The 18,559-nt window shown below is 46.6% G+C and overlaps 1 protein-coding gene across 1 annotated transcript in view; it reads left to right on the top strand.

Annotated features, from left to right (window-relative positions):
* The first annotated feature begins 9,809 nt into the window (after window positions 1-9,809).
* The window catches only part of ALG14 (ALG14 UDP-N-acetylglucosaminyltransferase subunit), a 43,980-nt gene continuing 35,230 nt past the window's right edge, over window positions 9,810-18,559 (top strand). Inside the window, exons 1-3 of the mRNA XM_069737691.1 lie at window positions 9,810-10,000; window positions 14,327-14,478; window positions 16,466-16,588. Coding sequence (XP_069593792.1) covers window positions 9,856-10,000; window positions 14,327-14,478; window positions 16,466-16,588 — 420 coding nt within the window. The 5' untranslated portion in view covers window positions 9,810-9,855. The remainder of the gene's footprint in view (window positions 10,001-14,326; window positions 14,479-16,465; window positions 16,589-18,559) is intronic.

Below are 18,559 nucleotides of genomic sequence, written 5' to 3' on the forward strand. Positions count from 1 at the left end.
TGATGCTGCTATCCTTGCTCCTTGTCAATGTTTCAGTGTTGGATCTGAGCTTCTCCTGATTGTTTCTGTGACCTGCTGCTCTGTATAGCTAAGTGCTTTTTGCTTTTCTGTTGCTTTTTTTTCTGTCCAGCTTGTCTTTTGTTTTGCTGGAAGCTCTGAGACGCAAAGGGTGTACCGCCGTGCCGTTAGTTCGGCACGGTGGGTTTTTTTTGCCCCCTTTGCGTGGTTTTGCTTTAGGGTTTTTTGTAGACTGCAAAGTTCGCTTTACTGTCTGTTGTGAGTTCTGTTTTTGGGCTCCCTCTGGTGGTTACTGATGGTACTGGGTGACTTGTCTTTCCTGGGTTTCTGGGTTCCACCTGTTCCATCAGCATATGGGAGTTTCCTATTTAACCTGGCTTTGCTGGCATTTCCTCGCCGGTTATCAATGTATCCAGTGTGTCTTGTTACCTCTGCTCCCTGCTCCTAGAACCTTCTGGACAAGCTAAGTTTGGATTTTCCTGTTTTGTGTTTTGCTTTATTTGGTTTTTAGTCCAGCCTGCAGATATGTGATTCTCTGCTGCTGGTTGCTCTAGTGGGCTGAAATTGCTTTTCATGTACCATGAGTTGGCACATGAGTTCAAGTAATTTCAGGATGGTTTTTTGAAGGGTTTTTCGCTGACCGCGCAGTTCACTTTTGTATCCTCTGCTATCTAGCTTTAACGGGCCTCATTTTGCTGAAACTGTTTTCATACTACGTATGTGCTTTCCTCTCATTTCACCGTCATTATATGTGGGGGGCTGCTATTTGCTGTGGGGTATTTCTCTGGAGGCAAGAGAGGTCTGTGTTTCTTCTGATAGGGGAAGTTAGATCTTCGGCTGGAGCGAGACGTCTAGGATCATCGTAGGCACGTTCCCCGGCTACTTTTATTTGTGTGTTAGGTTCAGGGTCGCGGTCAGCTCAGGTTCCATCGCCCTAGAGCTTGTTTGTATCTGTGCTTGTCCTTTTTGTGATCCCCTGCCATTGGGATCATGACAGTATAACCGGCCCACAAAGTGTTAATTGTACTGGCTGAAGTAGGAGGATAAGTAGTCTGAGGAAGTTTTTTTTTTTTTTTTTTCCCCTCAGAGTTTGCTGCCTAGCCTTATTGCAGCCTGGCTACTTCCTCCTCCTCTTAATCTTTGAATGGCTCTGATCTCAGCTGTTTATCATGGACGTCCAGAGTTTGGCTTCCAGCCTGAATAATCTTGCCACTAAGGTTCAAAATATACAGGATTTTGTTGTACAGGCTCCTATGTCTGAACCTAGAATTCCTGTCCCAGAGTTTTTTTCTGGAGATAGATCTCGTTTTCTGAATTTTAGGAACAATTGCAAGTTGTTTCTTTCTTTGAAATCTCGCTCCTCTGGAGACCCTGCTCAGCAAGTCAAGATAATTATATCTTTCCTGCGGGGTGACCCTCAGGATTGGGCATTTGCATTGGCACCAGGGGACCCTGCATTGCTTAATGCAGATGCGTTTTTTCTGGCATTGGGTTTGCTCTATGAGGAACCTAACCAAGAGATTCAGGCTGAAAAAGCTTTGTTGGCCCTCTCTCAGGGGCAAGATGAAGCAGAAATTTATTGTCAAAAATTTCGGAAGTGGTCGGTACTTACTCAGTGGAATGAGTGCGCTCTGGCTGCAAAGTTTAGAGATGGCCTTTCTGAGGCCATTAAAGATGTTATGGTGGGGTTCCCTGCGCCTGCTGGTCTGAATGAGTCTATGACTATGGCTGTTAAGATTGATCGGCGTTTACGGGAGCGCAAACCTGTGCATCATTTGGCGGTGTCGTCTGAACCGTCACCTGAGATAATGCAATGTGATAGAATTCAGTCCAGAAGTGAACGGCAAAAGTATAGGCGGAAAAAAGGGTTGTGCTTTTATTGTGGTGATTCAGCTCATGTTATATCAGCATGCTCTAAACGCACAAAAAAGGTTGATAAGTCTGTTGCCATTAGTACTTTACAGTCTAAGTTCATTCTGTCTGTGACTCTGATTTGTTCATTATCATCCATTTCCGTCGATGCCTATGTGGATTCAGGCGCTGCCCTGAGTCTTATGGATTGGTCATTTGCCAATCGCTGTGGGTTTAGTCTGGAGCCTCTGGAAGTCCCTATTCCTTTGAAGGGAATTGACTCTACACCTTTGGCTATGAATAAACCTCAGTACTGGACACAAGTGACCATGCGTATGACTCCCGTTCATCAGGAGGTGATTCGCTTCCTGGTACTGTATAATTTGCATGATGTTCTAGTACTTGGTCTGCCATGGTTACAAACTCATAATCCAGTCCTTGACTGGAAATCAGTGTCTGTGTTAAGCTGGGGTTGTCAGGGGGTTCATGATGATGCACCTCCGATTTCTATCGCTTCATCTACTCCTTCTGAGATTCCTGTGTTTTTTACTGACTATCGGGATGTTTTTGAGGAGCCTAAGCTCAGTTCGCTTCCTCCTCACAGGGATTGCGATTGTGCTATAAATTTAATTCCGGGCAGTAAATTTCCTAAAGGTCGTTTGTTCAATCTGTCAGTGCCAGAGCATACTGCTATGCGGGATTATGTTAAGGAGTCCTTGGAAAAGGGACATATCCGTCCATCTTTGTCCCCTTTGGGAGCAGGTTTTTTTTTCGTGGCCAAGAAAGATGGTTCCTTGAGGCCTTGTATAGATTATCGTCTTTTGAATAAGATTACCGTAAAATATCAGTATCCTTTGCCATTGTTGACTGATTTGTTTGCTCGCATTAAGGGGGCTAAATGGTTCACTAAGATTGATCTTCGGGGTGCGTATAATCTTATACGAATAAAGCAAGGTGATGAGTGGAAAACCGCATTTAATACGCCTGAGGGCCATTTTGAGTATTTGGTAATGCCTTTTGGACTTTCTAATGCTCCTTCAGTCTTCCAGTCCTTTATGCACGATATTTTCCGTGAATATCTGGATAAATTTATGATTGTGTATTTGGATGATATTTTGGTTTTTTCTGATGACTGGGAGTCTCATGTTCAGCAGGTCAGGAAGGTGTTTCAGGTCCTGCGGGCCAATTCCTTGTTTGTAAAAGGCTCAAAGTGTCTCTTTGGAGTCCAGAAGATTTCTTTCTTGGGGTATATTTTTTCCCCTTCTACCATTGAGATGGATCCCATCAAGGTTCAGGCTATTTGTGACTGGACGCAGCCTACATCTCTTAAGAGTCTACAGAAGTTCTTGGGCTTTGCTAATTTCTATCGTCGTTTTATAACTAATTTTTCTAGTGTTGTTAAGCCTTTGACGGATTTGACTAAGAAGGGTGCTGATGTTGCTAATTGGTCTCCTGCGGCTGTGGAGGCCTTTCAGGAACTTAAGCGCCGGTTTTCTTCTGCTCCTGTGTTGCGTCAGCCAGATGTTTCGCTCCCTTTTCAGGTTGAGGTTGATGCTTCCGAGATTGGAGCGGGGGGCGGTTTTGTCACAGAGAAGCTCCGATGGCTCAGTGATGAAGCCATGCGCGTTTTTTTTCTAGAAAGTTTTCGCCGGCTGAGCGGAATTTTGATGTTGGTAATCGGGAACTTTTGGCCATGAAGTGGGCATTTGAGGAGTGGCGTCATTGGCTAGAGGGTGCTAGACATCGTGTGGTGGTCTTGACTGATCACAAAAATTTGATTTACCTTGAGTCTGCCAGGCGTCTGAATCCTAGACAGGCTCGTTGGTCACTGTTTTTCTCTCGTTTCAATTTTGTGGTTTCATACCTGCCAGGTTCAAAGAATGTGAAGGCGGATGCTCTTTCTAGGAGTTGTGTGCCTGACTCCCTTGGAAATTCTGAGCCCTCTGGTATCCTTAGGGATGGGGTGATTTTGTCTGCTGTCTCCCCAGACTTGCGACGTGCTTTGCAGGAGTTTCAGGTGGCTAAACCTGATCGTTGTCCGCCTGAGAGACTGTTTGTTCCGGATAATTGGACCAGTAGAGTCATCTCCGAGGTCCATTCTTCTGCGTTGGCAGGTCATCCTGGAATATTTGGTACTAGAGACTTGGTGGCCAGGTCTTTTTGGTGGCCTTCCTTGTCGAGGGATGTGCGTTCTTTTGTGCAGTCTTCTGAGGTTTGTGCTCGGGCTAAGCCTTGCTGTTCTCGGGCCAGTGGATTGTTGTCACCTTTGCCTATCCCGAAGAGGCCTTGGACGCACATTTCCATGGACTTTATTTCGGATCTCCCTGTCTCTCAAAAAATGTCCGTTATCTGGGTTGTGTGTGATCGCTTTTCTAAAATGGTTCATCTGGTACCCTTGCCTAAGTTGCCTTCCTCCTCTGAGTTGGTCCCTCTGTTTTTTCAGAATGTGGTTCGTTTGCATGGGATTCCTGAGAACATCGTTTCTGACAGGGGATCCCAGTTTGTGTCTAGATTTTGGCGGACTTTCTGTGCTAAGATGGGCATTGATTTGTCCTTTTCGTCTGCATTCCATCCTCAGACGAATGGCCAGACTGAACGAACTAATCAGACCTTGGAAACTTATTTAAGGTGTTTTGTTTCTGCTGATCAGGATGACTGGGTTACCTTTTTGCCGCTGGCCGAGTTTGCGCTTAATAATCGGGCTAGTTCTGCTACCTTGGTTTCTCCTTTCTTTTGTAATTCGGGGTTTCATCCTCGTTTTTCCTCTGGTCAGGTGGAACCTTCTGATTGTCCTGGAGTGGACATGGTGGTGGATAGGTTGCATCGGATTTGGAGTCATGTGGTGGACAATTTGAAGTTGTCCCAGGAGAAGGCTCAGCAGTTTGCTAATCGCCGTCGCCGCGTGGGTCCTCGACTTCTTGTTGGTGACTTGGTGTGGTTGTCTTCTCGTTTTGTTCCTATGAAGGTCTCTTCTCCTAAGTTCAAGCCTCGGTTCATCGGTCCCTATAGGATCTTGGAAATTCTTAACCCTGTGTCGTTTCGTTTGGATCTCCCGGCATCGTTTGCTATTCATAATGTGTTTCATCGGTCGTTGTTGCGGAAGTATGAGGTACCTGTTGTTCCTTCTCTTGAGCCTCCTGCTCCAGTGCTGGTGGAGGGAGAATTGGAGTATGTTGTGGAGAAGATCTTGGATTCTCGTGTTTCCAGACGGAAACTCCAGTATTTGGTCAAGTGGAAGGGTTATGGTCAGGAGGATAATTCTTGGGTGGTTGCCTCGGATGTTCATGCTGATGATTTGGTTCGCGCTTTTCATAGGGCTCATCCTGGTCGCCCTGGTGGTTCTCGTGAGGGTTCGGTGACCCCTCCTCAAGGGGGGGGTACTGTTGTGAGTTCTGTTTTTGGGCTCCCTCTGGTGGTTACTGATGGTACTGGGTGACTTGTCTTTCCTGGGTTTCTGGGTTCCACCTGTTCCATCAGCATATGGGAGTTTCCTATTTAACCTGGCTTTGCTGGCATTTCCTCGCCGGTTATCAATGTATCCAGTGTGTCTTGTTACCTCTGCTCCCTGCTCCTAGAACCTTCTGGACAAGCTAAGTTTGGATTTTCCTGTTTTGTGTTTTGCTTTATTTGGTTTTTAGTCCAGCCTGCAGATATGTGATTCTCTGCTGCTGGTTGCTCTAGTGGGCTGAAATTGCTTTTCATGTACCATGAGTTGGCACGAGTTCAAGTAATTTCAGGATGGTTTTTTGAAGGGTTTTTCGCTGACCGCGCAGTTCACTTTTGTATCCTCTGCTATCTAGCTTTAACGGGCCTCATTTTGCTGAAACTGTTTTCATACTACGTATGTGCTTTCCTCTCATTTCACCGTCATTATATGTGGGGGGCTGCTATTTGCTGTGGGGTATTTCTTCGGAGGCAAGAGAGGTCTGTGTTTCTTCTGATAGGGGAAGTTAGATCTTCGGCTGGAGCGAGACGTCTAGGATCATCGTAGGCACGTTCCCCGGCTACTTTTATTTGTGTGTTAGGTTCAGGGTCGCGGTCAGCTCAGGTTCCATCGCCCTAGAGCTTGTTTGTATCTGTGCTTGTCCTTTTTGTGATCCCCTGCCATTGGGATCATGACAACTGTCCTCGCTCTGTCCTAGAATATCGGGCCCCACTTTGCTGAATCTATTTCATCCCTACGTTTTGTCTTTTCATCTTACTCACAGTCATTATATGTGGGGGGCTGCCTTTTCCTTTGGGGAATTTCTCTGGGGCAAGTCAGGCCTATTTTTCTATCTTCAGGCTAGCTAGTTTCTTAGGCTGTGCCGAGTTGCCTAGGTAGTTGTTAGGCGCAATCCACAGCCGCTTTTAGTTGTGTTTAGGATAGGATCAGGTGTGCAGTCTACAGAGTTTCCACGTCTCAGAGCTCGTTCTTGTATTTTTGGGTATTTGTCAGATCACTGTGTGCGCTCTGATCGCTAAGCACACTGTGTTTCTGGATTGCCTTCATAACACCTGTCATTAGCAAACATAACACTCTCCATTCTTTGTAGGGGGGAAACTTGCAAAATTGGCAGTGTATCAAATACTTATTTTCTCCACTGTATATACTGTGTAAAGAAGAAATGTCTCATTCTATGTGACTGCAGATTGATAAATTGAGAAAAGTTTAAGATTTTGTAAAAATTGTTGGCACCTTTCCAAAACTGTGGGTAAACAACTTTGTTTTCAGCATGTGATGCTCATTCAAACTCACTTGTGGCAAGTAACATGTATGGGTAATATGAAAATGTCCCCTGATACCAGCTAGAAAAGGGAGATGTTGACTCAATATTTGCATTGTGTGTCTGTGTGTGCCACACTAAGCATGGAAAACAGCAATAGTAGAGAACTGTCTGAGGATTTGAGGTTACCAGTCCATCTACAGAGATTTTGATATTCCTTTGTCCACAGTGTGCAACATAAATCAAGAAATGTACAACCCATGGCAGTGTAGCTACTCTACCTGTACATGGACGACAGAGAAAAATTGGTGAAAGGCTGCAAGGCAGGATAGTCCGGATGGTGGATAATCAGCCCCAATCAAAATCCAAAGAAACTCAAGCGGTCCTGCAGGCTCAGGGAGCATCAGTGTCAGCGTGAACTATCCATTGACATTTGAATGAAATGAAGTGCTATGGCAGTAGACCCCGGAGGACCCCACTGCTGAGATAGAGACTGGGTGCCTTGACTGTGTACAAGGCATCATGAAATCTGAAGTTTAGCAAAGGATTTTTTGCCCAGTGCCCAATTTTGTCTGGCCCTTTTTTGGGTGAAATGATATCCAATTTGCCTCTTTTTCATTGCTCCAATACACACAAAGGACATAAACGTGAATATAACAAAACATGTGTAATTACAATCATTTTCTGGGAGAAATACTTCCTTTTCTCCAACAATTTCAAGGGTGCCAACACTTTCAGCCATGACTGTATAACATACTTACTAATGCTCAGGGTATGTTCACGCATTTTTGAAGCGTTTTTTTCTGCAGCAAAAAAAAAAACGAGTGTTGTCAGGAACAACACTGCGTAAACTGTGCACAGTTTTGCAGGAATGTTTACTTGCAATTTTTTTCTCATTTACTAGAATGGGTGAAAAAAGCTGAAAGGATTGACATGCTGCAGATTTTAAAAGGCGCCCAGTGTCTTACAAAACGCAAGGAAAAACAAAAACAAGTGTTGAAATTCTCAATCACATTGCTGGTACTGTAAAACGCAGCATTTTTGCTGTAGAAAAAAAAAACTGCAGCAAAAAAATACCGGAAAAACACAAGATGTAAAGAAGGCCTAAGGCCGGGTTCAGACGGCTATATGAATGGAACTGGATGTGGGTGCAGCTCCATGAGTTCATTTTACCCAAGTGTGACGAGTGGCCTAATACATAGAACCTTTTGCTCCCCCTGGTGGACTGGAGTGTGAAGTGTGTGTGGCTGTGATACCTGGCAGGGTGAACTCCTTTGGTGCCATCAGACGTAACATCGCTCCCCCCTAGTGGAAGAACGACATTACTCCAATGACCAGGACTCTGGGGCGCTGCAGAACAAGTACCAAAACGCTGCTGTGAAGATCGCTAAGGCCGGTTTCACACAGCCCGTGTTCGCTGTCTGTGCTCAGGTTGGATTACCCAGCCCAGCATTGGGTCTCATGACCGGAGCGATCTGCCTCATACATGCCTATGATGGGGCCGAGGATCCCGATCCGAGCATGGACGTGAGGATAAGTTCAATATCAGACCGGTGGGGTTCCGACACCCCAGGCCACCGCTTATTAGCTCTGTACATGTCTATTGGCCGTTCGCAGGACTGCAGCTCAGCTCCTATTGAAGGGAATGAGAAATGAGTGTGGAGACGCCAATACATAGTCATTATTAATTATATGAAAGTTGCAGCGTGCAGTGGTCGTGTCCTGGACATGTAAGGGTTAATGCCACTGTACAGCCCGAGCGAATATTATTCAAAATGGAAATGATCCGATGTATCTGGTCAACACCGAATCGTATCAGATTAAGTTCTGATGAATGGAAAATTAATTTAGACATCAGCAAGTCATGGCAGCATGTGGATGTCATAGGTATGTGTGCGTCATGGCGGCACGTGAGTCATGGTGGCACGTGAGTCATGGCGTCACATGAGTCATGGCGGAATGTGGATGTCATAGGTATGTGTGCGTCATGGCGTCACGTGGACGTCATAAGTATGTGTGCGTCATGGCGTCACGTGAGTCATGGCGGAATGTGAACATCATAGGTATGTGTGCGTCGTGGCGGCATGTGGACGTCATAAGTATGTGTGCGTCATGGTGGAACGTGAGTCATGGTGGCATGTGGACATCATAGGTATGTGTGCGTCATGGTGGCATGTGAGTCATGGCGGCATGTGGACGTCATAGGTATGTGTGCGTCATGGTGGCATGTGAGTCATGGTGGCATGTGGACGTCATAGGCATGTGTGCGTCATGGTGGCACGTGAGTCATGGCGGCACGTGGACGTCATAGGTATGTGTGCGTCATGGTGGCATGTGAGTCATGGTGGCACGTGGACGTCATAGGTATGTGTGCGTCATGGTGGCATGTGAGTCATGGTGGCACGTGGACGTCATAGGTATGTGTGCGTCATGGTGGCATGTGAGTCATGGCGGCATGTGGATGTCATAGGTATGTGTGCGTCATGGTGGCATGTGAGTCATGGCGGCATGTGGATGTCATAGGTATGTGTGCGTCATGGTGGCATGTGGACGTCATAGGTATGTGTGCGTCATGGCGGCACGTGAGTCATGGTGGCATGTGGACGTCATAGGTATGCGTGCGTCGTGGTGGCATGTGTGCGTCGTGGTGGCATGTGGACGTCATGGCGGCATGTGGACGTCATAGGTATGTGTGCGTCACGGTGGCATGTGGACGTCGTGGTGGCATGTGGACGTCATGGCGGCATGTGGACGTCATAGGTATGTGTGCGTCACGGTGGCATGTGGACGTCATGGTGGCATGTGAGTCATGGCAGCATGTGGACGTCATAGGTATGTGTGCGTCATGGTGGCATGTGGACGTCGTGGTGGCATGTGGACGTCACAGGTGGTTCTCCCCCAGCCACCTTGCTCCAGTGCGCACACTCCCTTATGATAACTACCGGCAATGACAGAATGTGAACCCAGATGGCTGCTCTGTAGTAACCACAATGGCTTCTCGTGTGCGCACATGTAATGCTCCGGCATACATACAGGATCCATGTTACCCAGCACAAAGTACAGACATTTCCTAGAGCAGACCTAGTACAGGCGCACTGCTGCACACGTGTGCCCCGCCCGACAACACTATGAGCGTGTATACCTCTAAGATGGGGCGGGACCTATGCGTGACGTCAACCAATCAGTATGGGCACACGTCTCCATGGTAGGACGCTATCCACTGACGTCACCAATACGGAAGTGTTTTGCGTTCCACGGTGGCTTCGTGGTCCCCCGGGTGATGGAGTGGCTGTGGCCGGTGGGTGGCGGCTTTCTGCTCACGGTCCTAGCGCTGGGGCTCAGGATAGCTCTGGTGCTGCGGGGACCCGGAGACCACAGACCCGGCTGGAAGGGCCATGTCAGCCTGCTGGTGGTGGCGGGCTCTGGTGAGTGAGGTGTGCGCTGAGGAAGGGAGGGGAAGCTGCAGGGTGGTCGCACAGGACAGCGGTGCAGGACATGTCACGTGTTATTAGGCGCCTATGGGGTCCTGTATGAGGTGAGAGAGGGACCTCAGTTATGCGCTGACGTCAGAGGCCGCCATTGTCAGGAGGGTCCTACTCCTCATACCGACAGCCCCTCTATGCTCTATTGGGCTGAATGGACGTGGTACATGGGGGTCTCACGCAGCCCCCTGCCAGAGTATGCTTCCGAAATCGCTACGTAGATATATTTGTAGCCAGTCTGAGGCTGGACAAGTCCTCCCCGGGAGCTGCCGCCTTGTAGCGGGAGCTGCCACCTTGTAGCGGGAGCTGCCGCCATGTATTGGCAGCTGCCGCCGTGTACCGGGAGCTGCCACCTTGTAGCGGGAGCTGCCACCTTGTAGCGGGAGCTGCCACCTTGTATTGGCAGCTGCCGCCATGTACCGGGGAGCTGCCACCTTGTAGCGGGAGCTGCCGCCATGTACCGGGGAGCTGCCGCCATCTACCAGGGAGCGTTATCTCCGGAGACACAATGTATCTGGACACACGTCCTTATTCTGGGGTTTCACTCAGTGTAGTGGCCCCTCGGTGTAGTGACCCTTCACACCACACGTGTGTGACAGATAGGAGCCACCTGGTTAACAAGTCCTTTCACGACATTTCTTCCCTCCAAAATGACCAGTGATCCACACCAAGTCAGCCACGAAGTGGAGACCACGTAACGACCGGGATCACTAAATGCTGAGAAGCAGAGGGCAGAAAATTCACCAACGGTCTGCTGACTCCATAACTCTAGTTCAGTCCGCTGTATGTGAGCCTTACGTCACTAAGTACAATGCCAAGTGTCAGATGGAGTAACCTGCCCCTCCAATCTGAGTTATCATAATCTATGTGTAGAAGTGTTTGTTATTCTCCAATTTTATCTTCTGCCACCTACATCCATATAGCTATGATATGTGATTTTTACATCATTAGCTGGTTCTAACAGAGCACAACTGTCCTGCCCTCCTCCACAATGGCAGTGCAGAGTTGTTGTTTCCTGCTGTAGACAGATCAGTGATGTGAAACTGCAAATTCTGCTCTGTTGACGCATAAAGCAGAAGATAATCTTTTGTTATATGCATCAATAGTGGCATTTGTAGTTTCACATCACCAAACTCTCAGCAGCCGGCAATAAATAAAGCTAAACTAATGTCACCCAATGTGCACAGACAGCATATCTCTCCTCTCAGCCCCCTGTATACAGCACCATGGTGCGCCCCTCTTAGTTACAGCAGTCCGGCACCATTGCCTCCAGGTATGCGCTCCATCGCCATAGGATTTCTGTTCTATTCACAGCTATGCTTTCAGGATGCAGCTGGGAAAACTGGGATTGACCAAGGCCTCTAGGGCCTCCAAAATATTGTAGAAAACCTTCCCAGACTGGAGGACGCTGTTATATCTGCAAAGGGGTGAACTTCTAGGGATTTAGAATAGTAGGTTAGTAAATCTGTAGGTGTAACATAGAGGTGTCCCAATGAGGACTTTTGTTTGTCTTCTTTCCCAGCTGAGAGATTGTTACAATTTCTAAAGCCTCAGTGTCCTCTGTCAGTACAGATCACTCCTCAGTCCTGATTTTTGGTACCGTGTATCTGTACAGGTATGTGAGGGTATGTGCATAGAGAACCAACGCAGCCCCAGAATCCACACTAAATCATGGAGGTTTCTTTGTATAAATGGGTGGATTGGCAGCTGTCTTCATTCTGTGCAGGTGAAGGGTGAATTCCTCAATGGAGATGAATTTCTGCCGTGTACAGTGTCAGACTGAAGAACGCTGGGCCCACCTGAGGACTTGATTCTGGGGGCTCGCCTTCATCTACACAAAACCAGTGTGTTATCACTAATGTAGTTTTTTTTTTTTTTTCAGACGTAGACTAATTTTTATCAGGCACTATATCATGTGGTATAGCCGGAAGATACGCACTGTTAGAATCAACCAGCAGAGCCGAATCCTATCGGTTATCACGCGATTGTTCAGATACTGTTGACATCCAGATGATGGCGCCAGGTTCTCCCCCACTCAAGAGCCCCATTAGCGGCTGCAAGGTTGGCACTATAAACTCTCCTGAAGGAGAAGTCAGGGCCCATCGGCGGATTCTCCAGTTCTCTGATGGACCAGTCCCACAGTGGCCGTGAATGTGCGAGATTTGGTAAAATGTTATTTACAGTGATCATACTGTAATACGTTGAAAAATTTCTGTCTGGAAAATCTCATAATTATTTGCCAGCTTTACTCAAACCCTTAGGACACACTCCCATGAGACGTATGTAAGATGTAATGGGCATGGGGTTTGCACCTTTCACTCTCTGCATCGCAAAGGGTGGGATCTGCGGTGACTTCTGCAGAATAAATCGCTGTAATGCAGATTTAGAGTCTACAATGCTGATCGTGAAGAGCAGTAAGAATGTAGTTGCCTTATGGGAACGCGCCTTTAGGGCAAATTCACACGTATTTCCTGCAGATTATTTTTATGGGAAAATCTGTACGGGAAATCCACATCAAATTATGCAGATTAATCTCTGTGCATTTTCAGCCTAAGCTCAAGAAAAAGACATTTCTGTCTAGTTGTGACGCAGAGAACGATTAGTGTAGACCGTCTGAACACGCACCAATTTAACCTATTAGTTCAGGCAGTGTGATAAATCTGTCTGACTTGAGGACTGTCTAGTATAAAGCTACTTTCACACTGGCGTTTTTTTGAATAAGTCGCAATGCGTCGTTTAGGGGAAAAAACGCATCCTGCAAAGTTGTTTGCAGGATGCGTTTTTGCCCCATAGAGTAACATTACCGACGTATTGACACACGTCGCAACCGTCGTGCGACGGTTGCGCCGTGTTGTGGCGGACCGCCGGGAGCAAAAAATGTAACGTTTTTTGCTGCCGACGGACCGCTTTTCATTCCGCCCCCACCTCCCCGCACCTCACAATGGGGCAGCGGATGCGCCGGAGAAATGCATCTGCTTCACCCGTTGTGCGGCGCATCAAACGCTAGCGTCGGAATCTCGGCCCGACGCAACGCGACGGGGCGAATCCGACGCTAGTGTGAAAGTAGCCTAATTTTACACCATCTTACTTGTTCCAGAAATGTGTGTTACAATTTTTTTCACAGTTTTGCACGTTTAGCCAATTGTCGTTAACCCATGTCAGTTAGGTCACACCCCCTTGTCAAACAATAAAAAGCAGCTAAAACACTTCATACCTAGGGGCCCCAATTGATCAGGACTGGCGTTTTATACTGCGTTCATCAATCTTAATGAATGGTGCACTGGAGTAAGATGCGCCAAAGAGGGGTGAGCAAAACTGTGTTGCCCAAAAATGTAGCACCAGCGTCACTCCACTTTGACTAATCGGCCCTTGTCGTCTTGTGTCTGACAGGTCTCCGGAGCCATAGTTCCTATGAATTTGGCGCAGTTTTTAGCTGCCATGCTCCACTGCAAGGAAAAGTACTTTGGTCAGGAACTGGAGCACATTTCTGTCGTAACCTACTTGATAATTTGGTTGCAGAATTTCTTTTTCTCTCTTAAAGCCCCTATGGAATGTCTGCCACAAATCTGTACCTAAAGGGTTTGTCTAATTATTTATCTTCAGGAATTCACCGCTCCACAGCCTCCATGCTTCCTGCTTGCCGGGGAGCAGTGTCCTCCTGATTGACAGTTTGCCCAGTGTCATGGTTGCACCGCTGCTCTGAGCTATGCTCTCCCCGCAGGGGCAGCTTGTCTCTGCCGCTTTAGAGGGGCTCAGGGGCACTGAAGCAGGTTGTATCCAGTGAACCAGTCGGCTTCATAGGAATGCTTACAAGCTCTATGGAAAGGAGTTTGTAAGCACTGCTCTCCTTGCCAAGGAGACCGACCACCACTGCTAGGCAACGAGCCATAAACCAATGGAATTAAAAATCTCTCCTGTTCTTGTGATAGGAGAGGATTTTTAAGAACATGTAAATTACAAGCGCTTTGTAAGTTTTACCCATTAATGACGTTAAGCCTCAAATCCACAGCAGAACTGACATGTTGCTTTATGTGGGGGAAAAAAAAACACAGAATGTGGACGAAGTTTGTTAAAGCTCATCCACTTGTTTCCTGCAGATTTTAGCCATTTAAATCCACAGGTAAATCCTGCATCATCTCCAATCTATGCGGATTTGGCCATATTGTCTTCCCCTGTTGAAGACGTCCTACGTTACCTCCTCCGCTGATAGTTCCTTCATGTGACCGCTGATCTTCAGTAATGTATATTCCCGTTGTATCTGCTTCTTAGGTGGACATACCACTGAAATCCTGAGACTGCTCAGCGTCCTGTCCACATCGTACTATCCAACACACTATGTCTTGGCTGAGACTGATAAGATGAGTGAAGAGAAGATTCATTCATTCGAAACGTCTAAGAAAAGGACATCTACAGAACCAAAGGTGAGTAGTTTGTCCCTGCTGATCCCTTCAGGTGACATTGCCCATTTCCTGGCCAATAACTCAGGATTGGTGCGGTTTGCCAGTTATCAGTGCAAATAATTGCATCAAAGCTGATTTGTCACCGGATTTCACAATGCAAACTGCATACACTGTTATATCGATCTCTAAGACCTGATGAAGCTGGTGGAATTGCTTTCATTAGTACACCTGGCTAGCTCTGCATATATACAGGCTAGGTGTTCATCTAAGGCAGACAGCTGGGGAAGTTGAGCAGACTGGATGTGTTTTGAAGTTAAACAGCGAAACAAGCACCTGGACAAGGCTAGGGACTTACCGTATGTTTATGATTTTGTTGTTTTGCTGCTGTGTAAAGCAATGAAAACTGCACATGTCTGGACCAAATCTGCATCACCTGTCTGAACGCTGCTTGATGCTTACCGGAGCAAGTACATCCCATTCACAGGTTAGGAAGTTATTAAGACTATGTTCACACTGCATCTTTTTTTTTTTTTCCGGCGTTTTTTTGAGCCACTCCATTTATAATAATGGTAGAAGAAGCGCTAACGAATAAGTCACATGATTTGTCCTGTTCATTTCTATGGAAAAAAAAGACTTGCTGATCATATTCTCAGACTTCTGAGCTTCTTTCAAACACTTCAGGCTTTCAAAGAGGCAAAGAGTTGAAAAGAAGTAACATAAATTCTCCTGGCATTTTCCACTAGGAAGACACTCCATACCTTGCAATTGAAGTCAGTGGGAATGTTAAATAGATGCCCGGGCATCGTCTTGAGCATTGTTTTTTCAGCATTTCGCTTTAAAAATAAAATAAAAATTTGACCATTTTAATTCATTGCTTAATAAATGTGAAAAAAAAAAATAAACAAACAGAAAAACGCTGAGAAAATAATAAACAAAAACACCGGTGTAAGAAAACTCAACAAAATATGCTCAAGATTACAAAAATGCAATTAAAATGCCAGGAATAAAGGGCAATACCTGAAGCATCTTCCTCATGAAAAATGGATATTTTTGACCATCGGAAAAAAACCTCAGTGTGAACATAGCCGAAGGATAACTGGCAGTTTTCGCAGTGCACATCCAGGTGTATTTTTTAGCTGGATGACAGGTCGCATTTTTACCTAGACTTATGGGAGAACTAAATGACTCCTTTTTGAAGCAATTGTCAGGAGTAGATTGTGACCCCTCATACTTGTCACCTCTGGTGCCAGTCCTTCATTGCTTGGTATAAATATATATACTGAATGATTTTATTTATCTTTATCCAGCTGCCGCGGTTTTCATTTAGCCTGTAATTACCTGATTAAGGGATTGTGTGCATAATCAGCTCATATTTGCTTAGTTCTTAAACCCCTTCACACACCACATACAAGAACATACATGGCTGATATCCTGCTGTAATACCCAGGTACAAAAAATGGCTCCGATCTCCAGTGTTTAACCTCTTAGATGCTGCGGTTAATTGCTGCCGAGGCATCCTGAGTGGTCAGACAGAGAAACGGGACGCCTACATTAATAGTGAAATTATAAAAGGTAATCGGTGGTGGTGGTATATCGCCCCAGCAATCCCACTGATCACTGGTCTTAAATATTCTCTTCATTCCGTGGTATATTTTATTTACTGTGCTGTAAGCATGTTTTCTGCCACTAGGTGGCGCACAATTCTAATGTGTAGACTGCAGAGACTATGCCTTGGCCGCAGTTCTGTGCCTCCTGCATCTCTGTGTATGACCTATAACTATTATCCACCAATCTAAAAACCTTCCACGTTTCCTCCTGTGCTGCACTTGGGCTCTAGAATGCTAACGTTTATTTGCTGTATTTTTCTGCCAACCATCTTTTCTCCTTTAAATAATTGATCCTTGATTGTTACATCCTGATTGCATTTTCGTTTTTGGGCGGTGTTACCCTTTTTTATTTTCCCTACTTTATAAATACATGGTGCTTTTCTTCCTTTTGTTTTCTCCAGTATACCATCCATCGCATCCCCAGAAGCAGAGAAGTGCGACAATCCTGGAGTTCTTCCTTTCTGACCACGCTCCAGTCCTTATTCTACTCTCTGCCGTTAACTTTTCGGCTGAAGCCTGATGTGGTAGGTGCTGCTATTTCTGTATGGATGACAGCAAGGTGGTCTGTAACTTTGGTCAGAGGTCTACCTTTCTGACACAATTAACCCCCAGGGTGCAGGTGAATGGAGCAGGCTCAAGAACTGATGAGTTAACTGAGACTCCATCAGTAAGCCCGCTATGACAGTCTGACTGGGAGTGTGTGCATCTTTCATCTTGACATTTTCCGGGCTCCTCTCAGCTGATTTATGACCACATTAAAGTTGAATATGCAGGGAAAAGAAAAACGGTGAAAATTTATAATGAAACCCAATAGCAAATAATGATTTTTAACCCCAAATACAAACATTTAAGTAAAAAAAAAAGTGTCCAGAGAAGAACAACCCCTTTAATTGCCTGGGAGGATTCACATGAACCTCTTCACTTCAGTTTTACTATATAGTGGGCTGGGAGTAGGAGTGTTGGCTATACCACCCATTAGATTGCAGTTATGCCATGTAACTGATATGGGGTCCGGCGGCCACAGACCCAGAAGATGATGTGTTAGTTTTTGTTTCTCATTGTATTCCGTAACTTTCCAACTGTAAAAGCAATAAAATAAGCGGTACTCGCCCACTGCATGTCTAGCGCTGTTTTTCTGCCACTGCCTGGTTTTTGTTGGCAGACTTCGGCGGTGACATGTGACCGCTGCAGTCAATCACTAGGCTCAAAGAAGATGCTGATGTAGACTTATATTAAAGTCAACTCTACCTGCCCATAAATTGTAGGCTTAGCCCGAGAGTGACATGATTTGTCCATAGTTGTAGGCTGGTGGCCCAAAACTGGCATGTACAGTAGAGTAGGAGCCATCATACTATATATATATATATAAATGAGTTTTTGGCATAAGGGATTGAATGTATGCAATATTGTTACTGAGGAAATCTGGAACTTTTTATTGGATAAATAAAAGGTATATTTTACTTTACCATCGGACTGAACGCTGGAGAAACAAAGTGTGTGTGTGTGTATATATATATATACCGTATATACTCGAGTATAAGCCGAGATTTTCAGCCCAAATTTTTGGGCTGAAAGTGCCCCCCTCGGCTTATACTCGAGTCACGGTAGCGGTGGGGTCGGCGGGTGAGGGGGTGAGGGCGCTGAGGTATACTTACCTAGTCCCAGCGATCCTCGCGCTGTCCCTGCCGTCCCACGGGCTTCGGCGCTGCAGTTTCTTCCTCTCTTCAGCGGTCACGTGGGACCGCTCATTACAGAAATGAATAAGCGGATCCACCTCCCATAGGGGCGGAGCCGCTTATTCATTTCTCTAATCAGCGGTGCCGGTGACCGCTGATAGAGAAAGAAGCTGCGGCACCGAAGACAGGAGGGGACAGCGCGAGGATCGCCAGGACTAGGTGAGTATGTTATATTCACCTGTCCTCGTTCCAGCCGCCGGGCGCCGATCCATCTTCCCGGCCGGCGCCTCCATCTTCCCGGCGTCTCTGCTCTCTGACTGTTCAGGCAGAGGGCGCGATGACGCATATAGTGTGCGCGGCGCCCTCTGCCTGATCAGTCAGAGCAGAGACGCCGGGAAGATGGAGGCGCCGGAACGAGACGCCGGGAGCTGCAATCAAGGGAGGTGAGTATGTGGTTTTTTTTCTTTATTGCGGCAGCGGCGGCACAAATTTATGTGGAACATCTAGGGGGCACAGTGAACGGTGCAGAGCACCGTATAAGGCACAGCTAGGGGGCACAATGAACGGTGCAGAGCACCGTATAAGGCACAGCTATGGGGCACAGTGAACGGTGCAGAGCACCGTATATGGCACAGCACAGCTATGGGGCACAGTGAACGGTGCAGAGCACCGTATATGGCACAGCACAGCTATGGGGCACAGTGAACGGTGCAGAGCACCGTATATGGCACAGCACAGCTATGGGGCACAGTGAACGGTGCAGAGCACCGTATATGGCACAGCTATGGGGCACAGTGAACGGTGCAGAGCACCGTATAT

The sequence above is a fragment of the Ranitomeya imitator genome, chromosome 8 (assembly GCF_032444005.1).
Source record: "Ranitomeya imitator isolate aRanImi1 chromosome 8, aRanImi1.pri, whole genome shotgun sequence".
Lineage (NCBI taxonomy): Eukaryota > Metazoa > Chordata > Amphibia > Anura > Dendrobatidae > Ranitomeya > Ranitomeya imitator.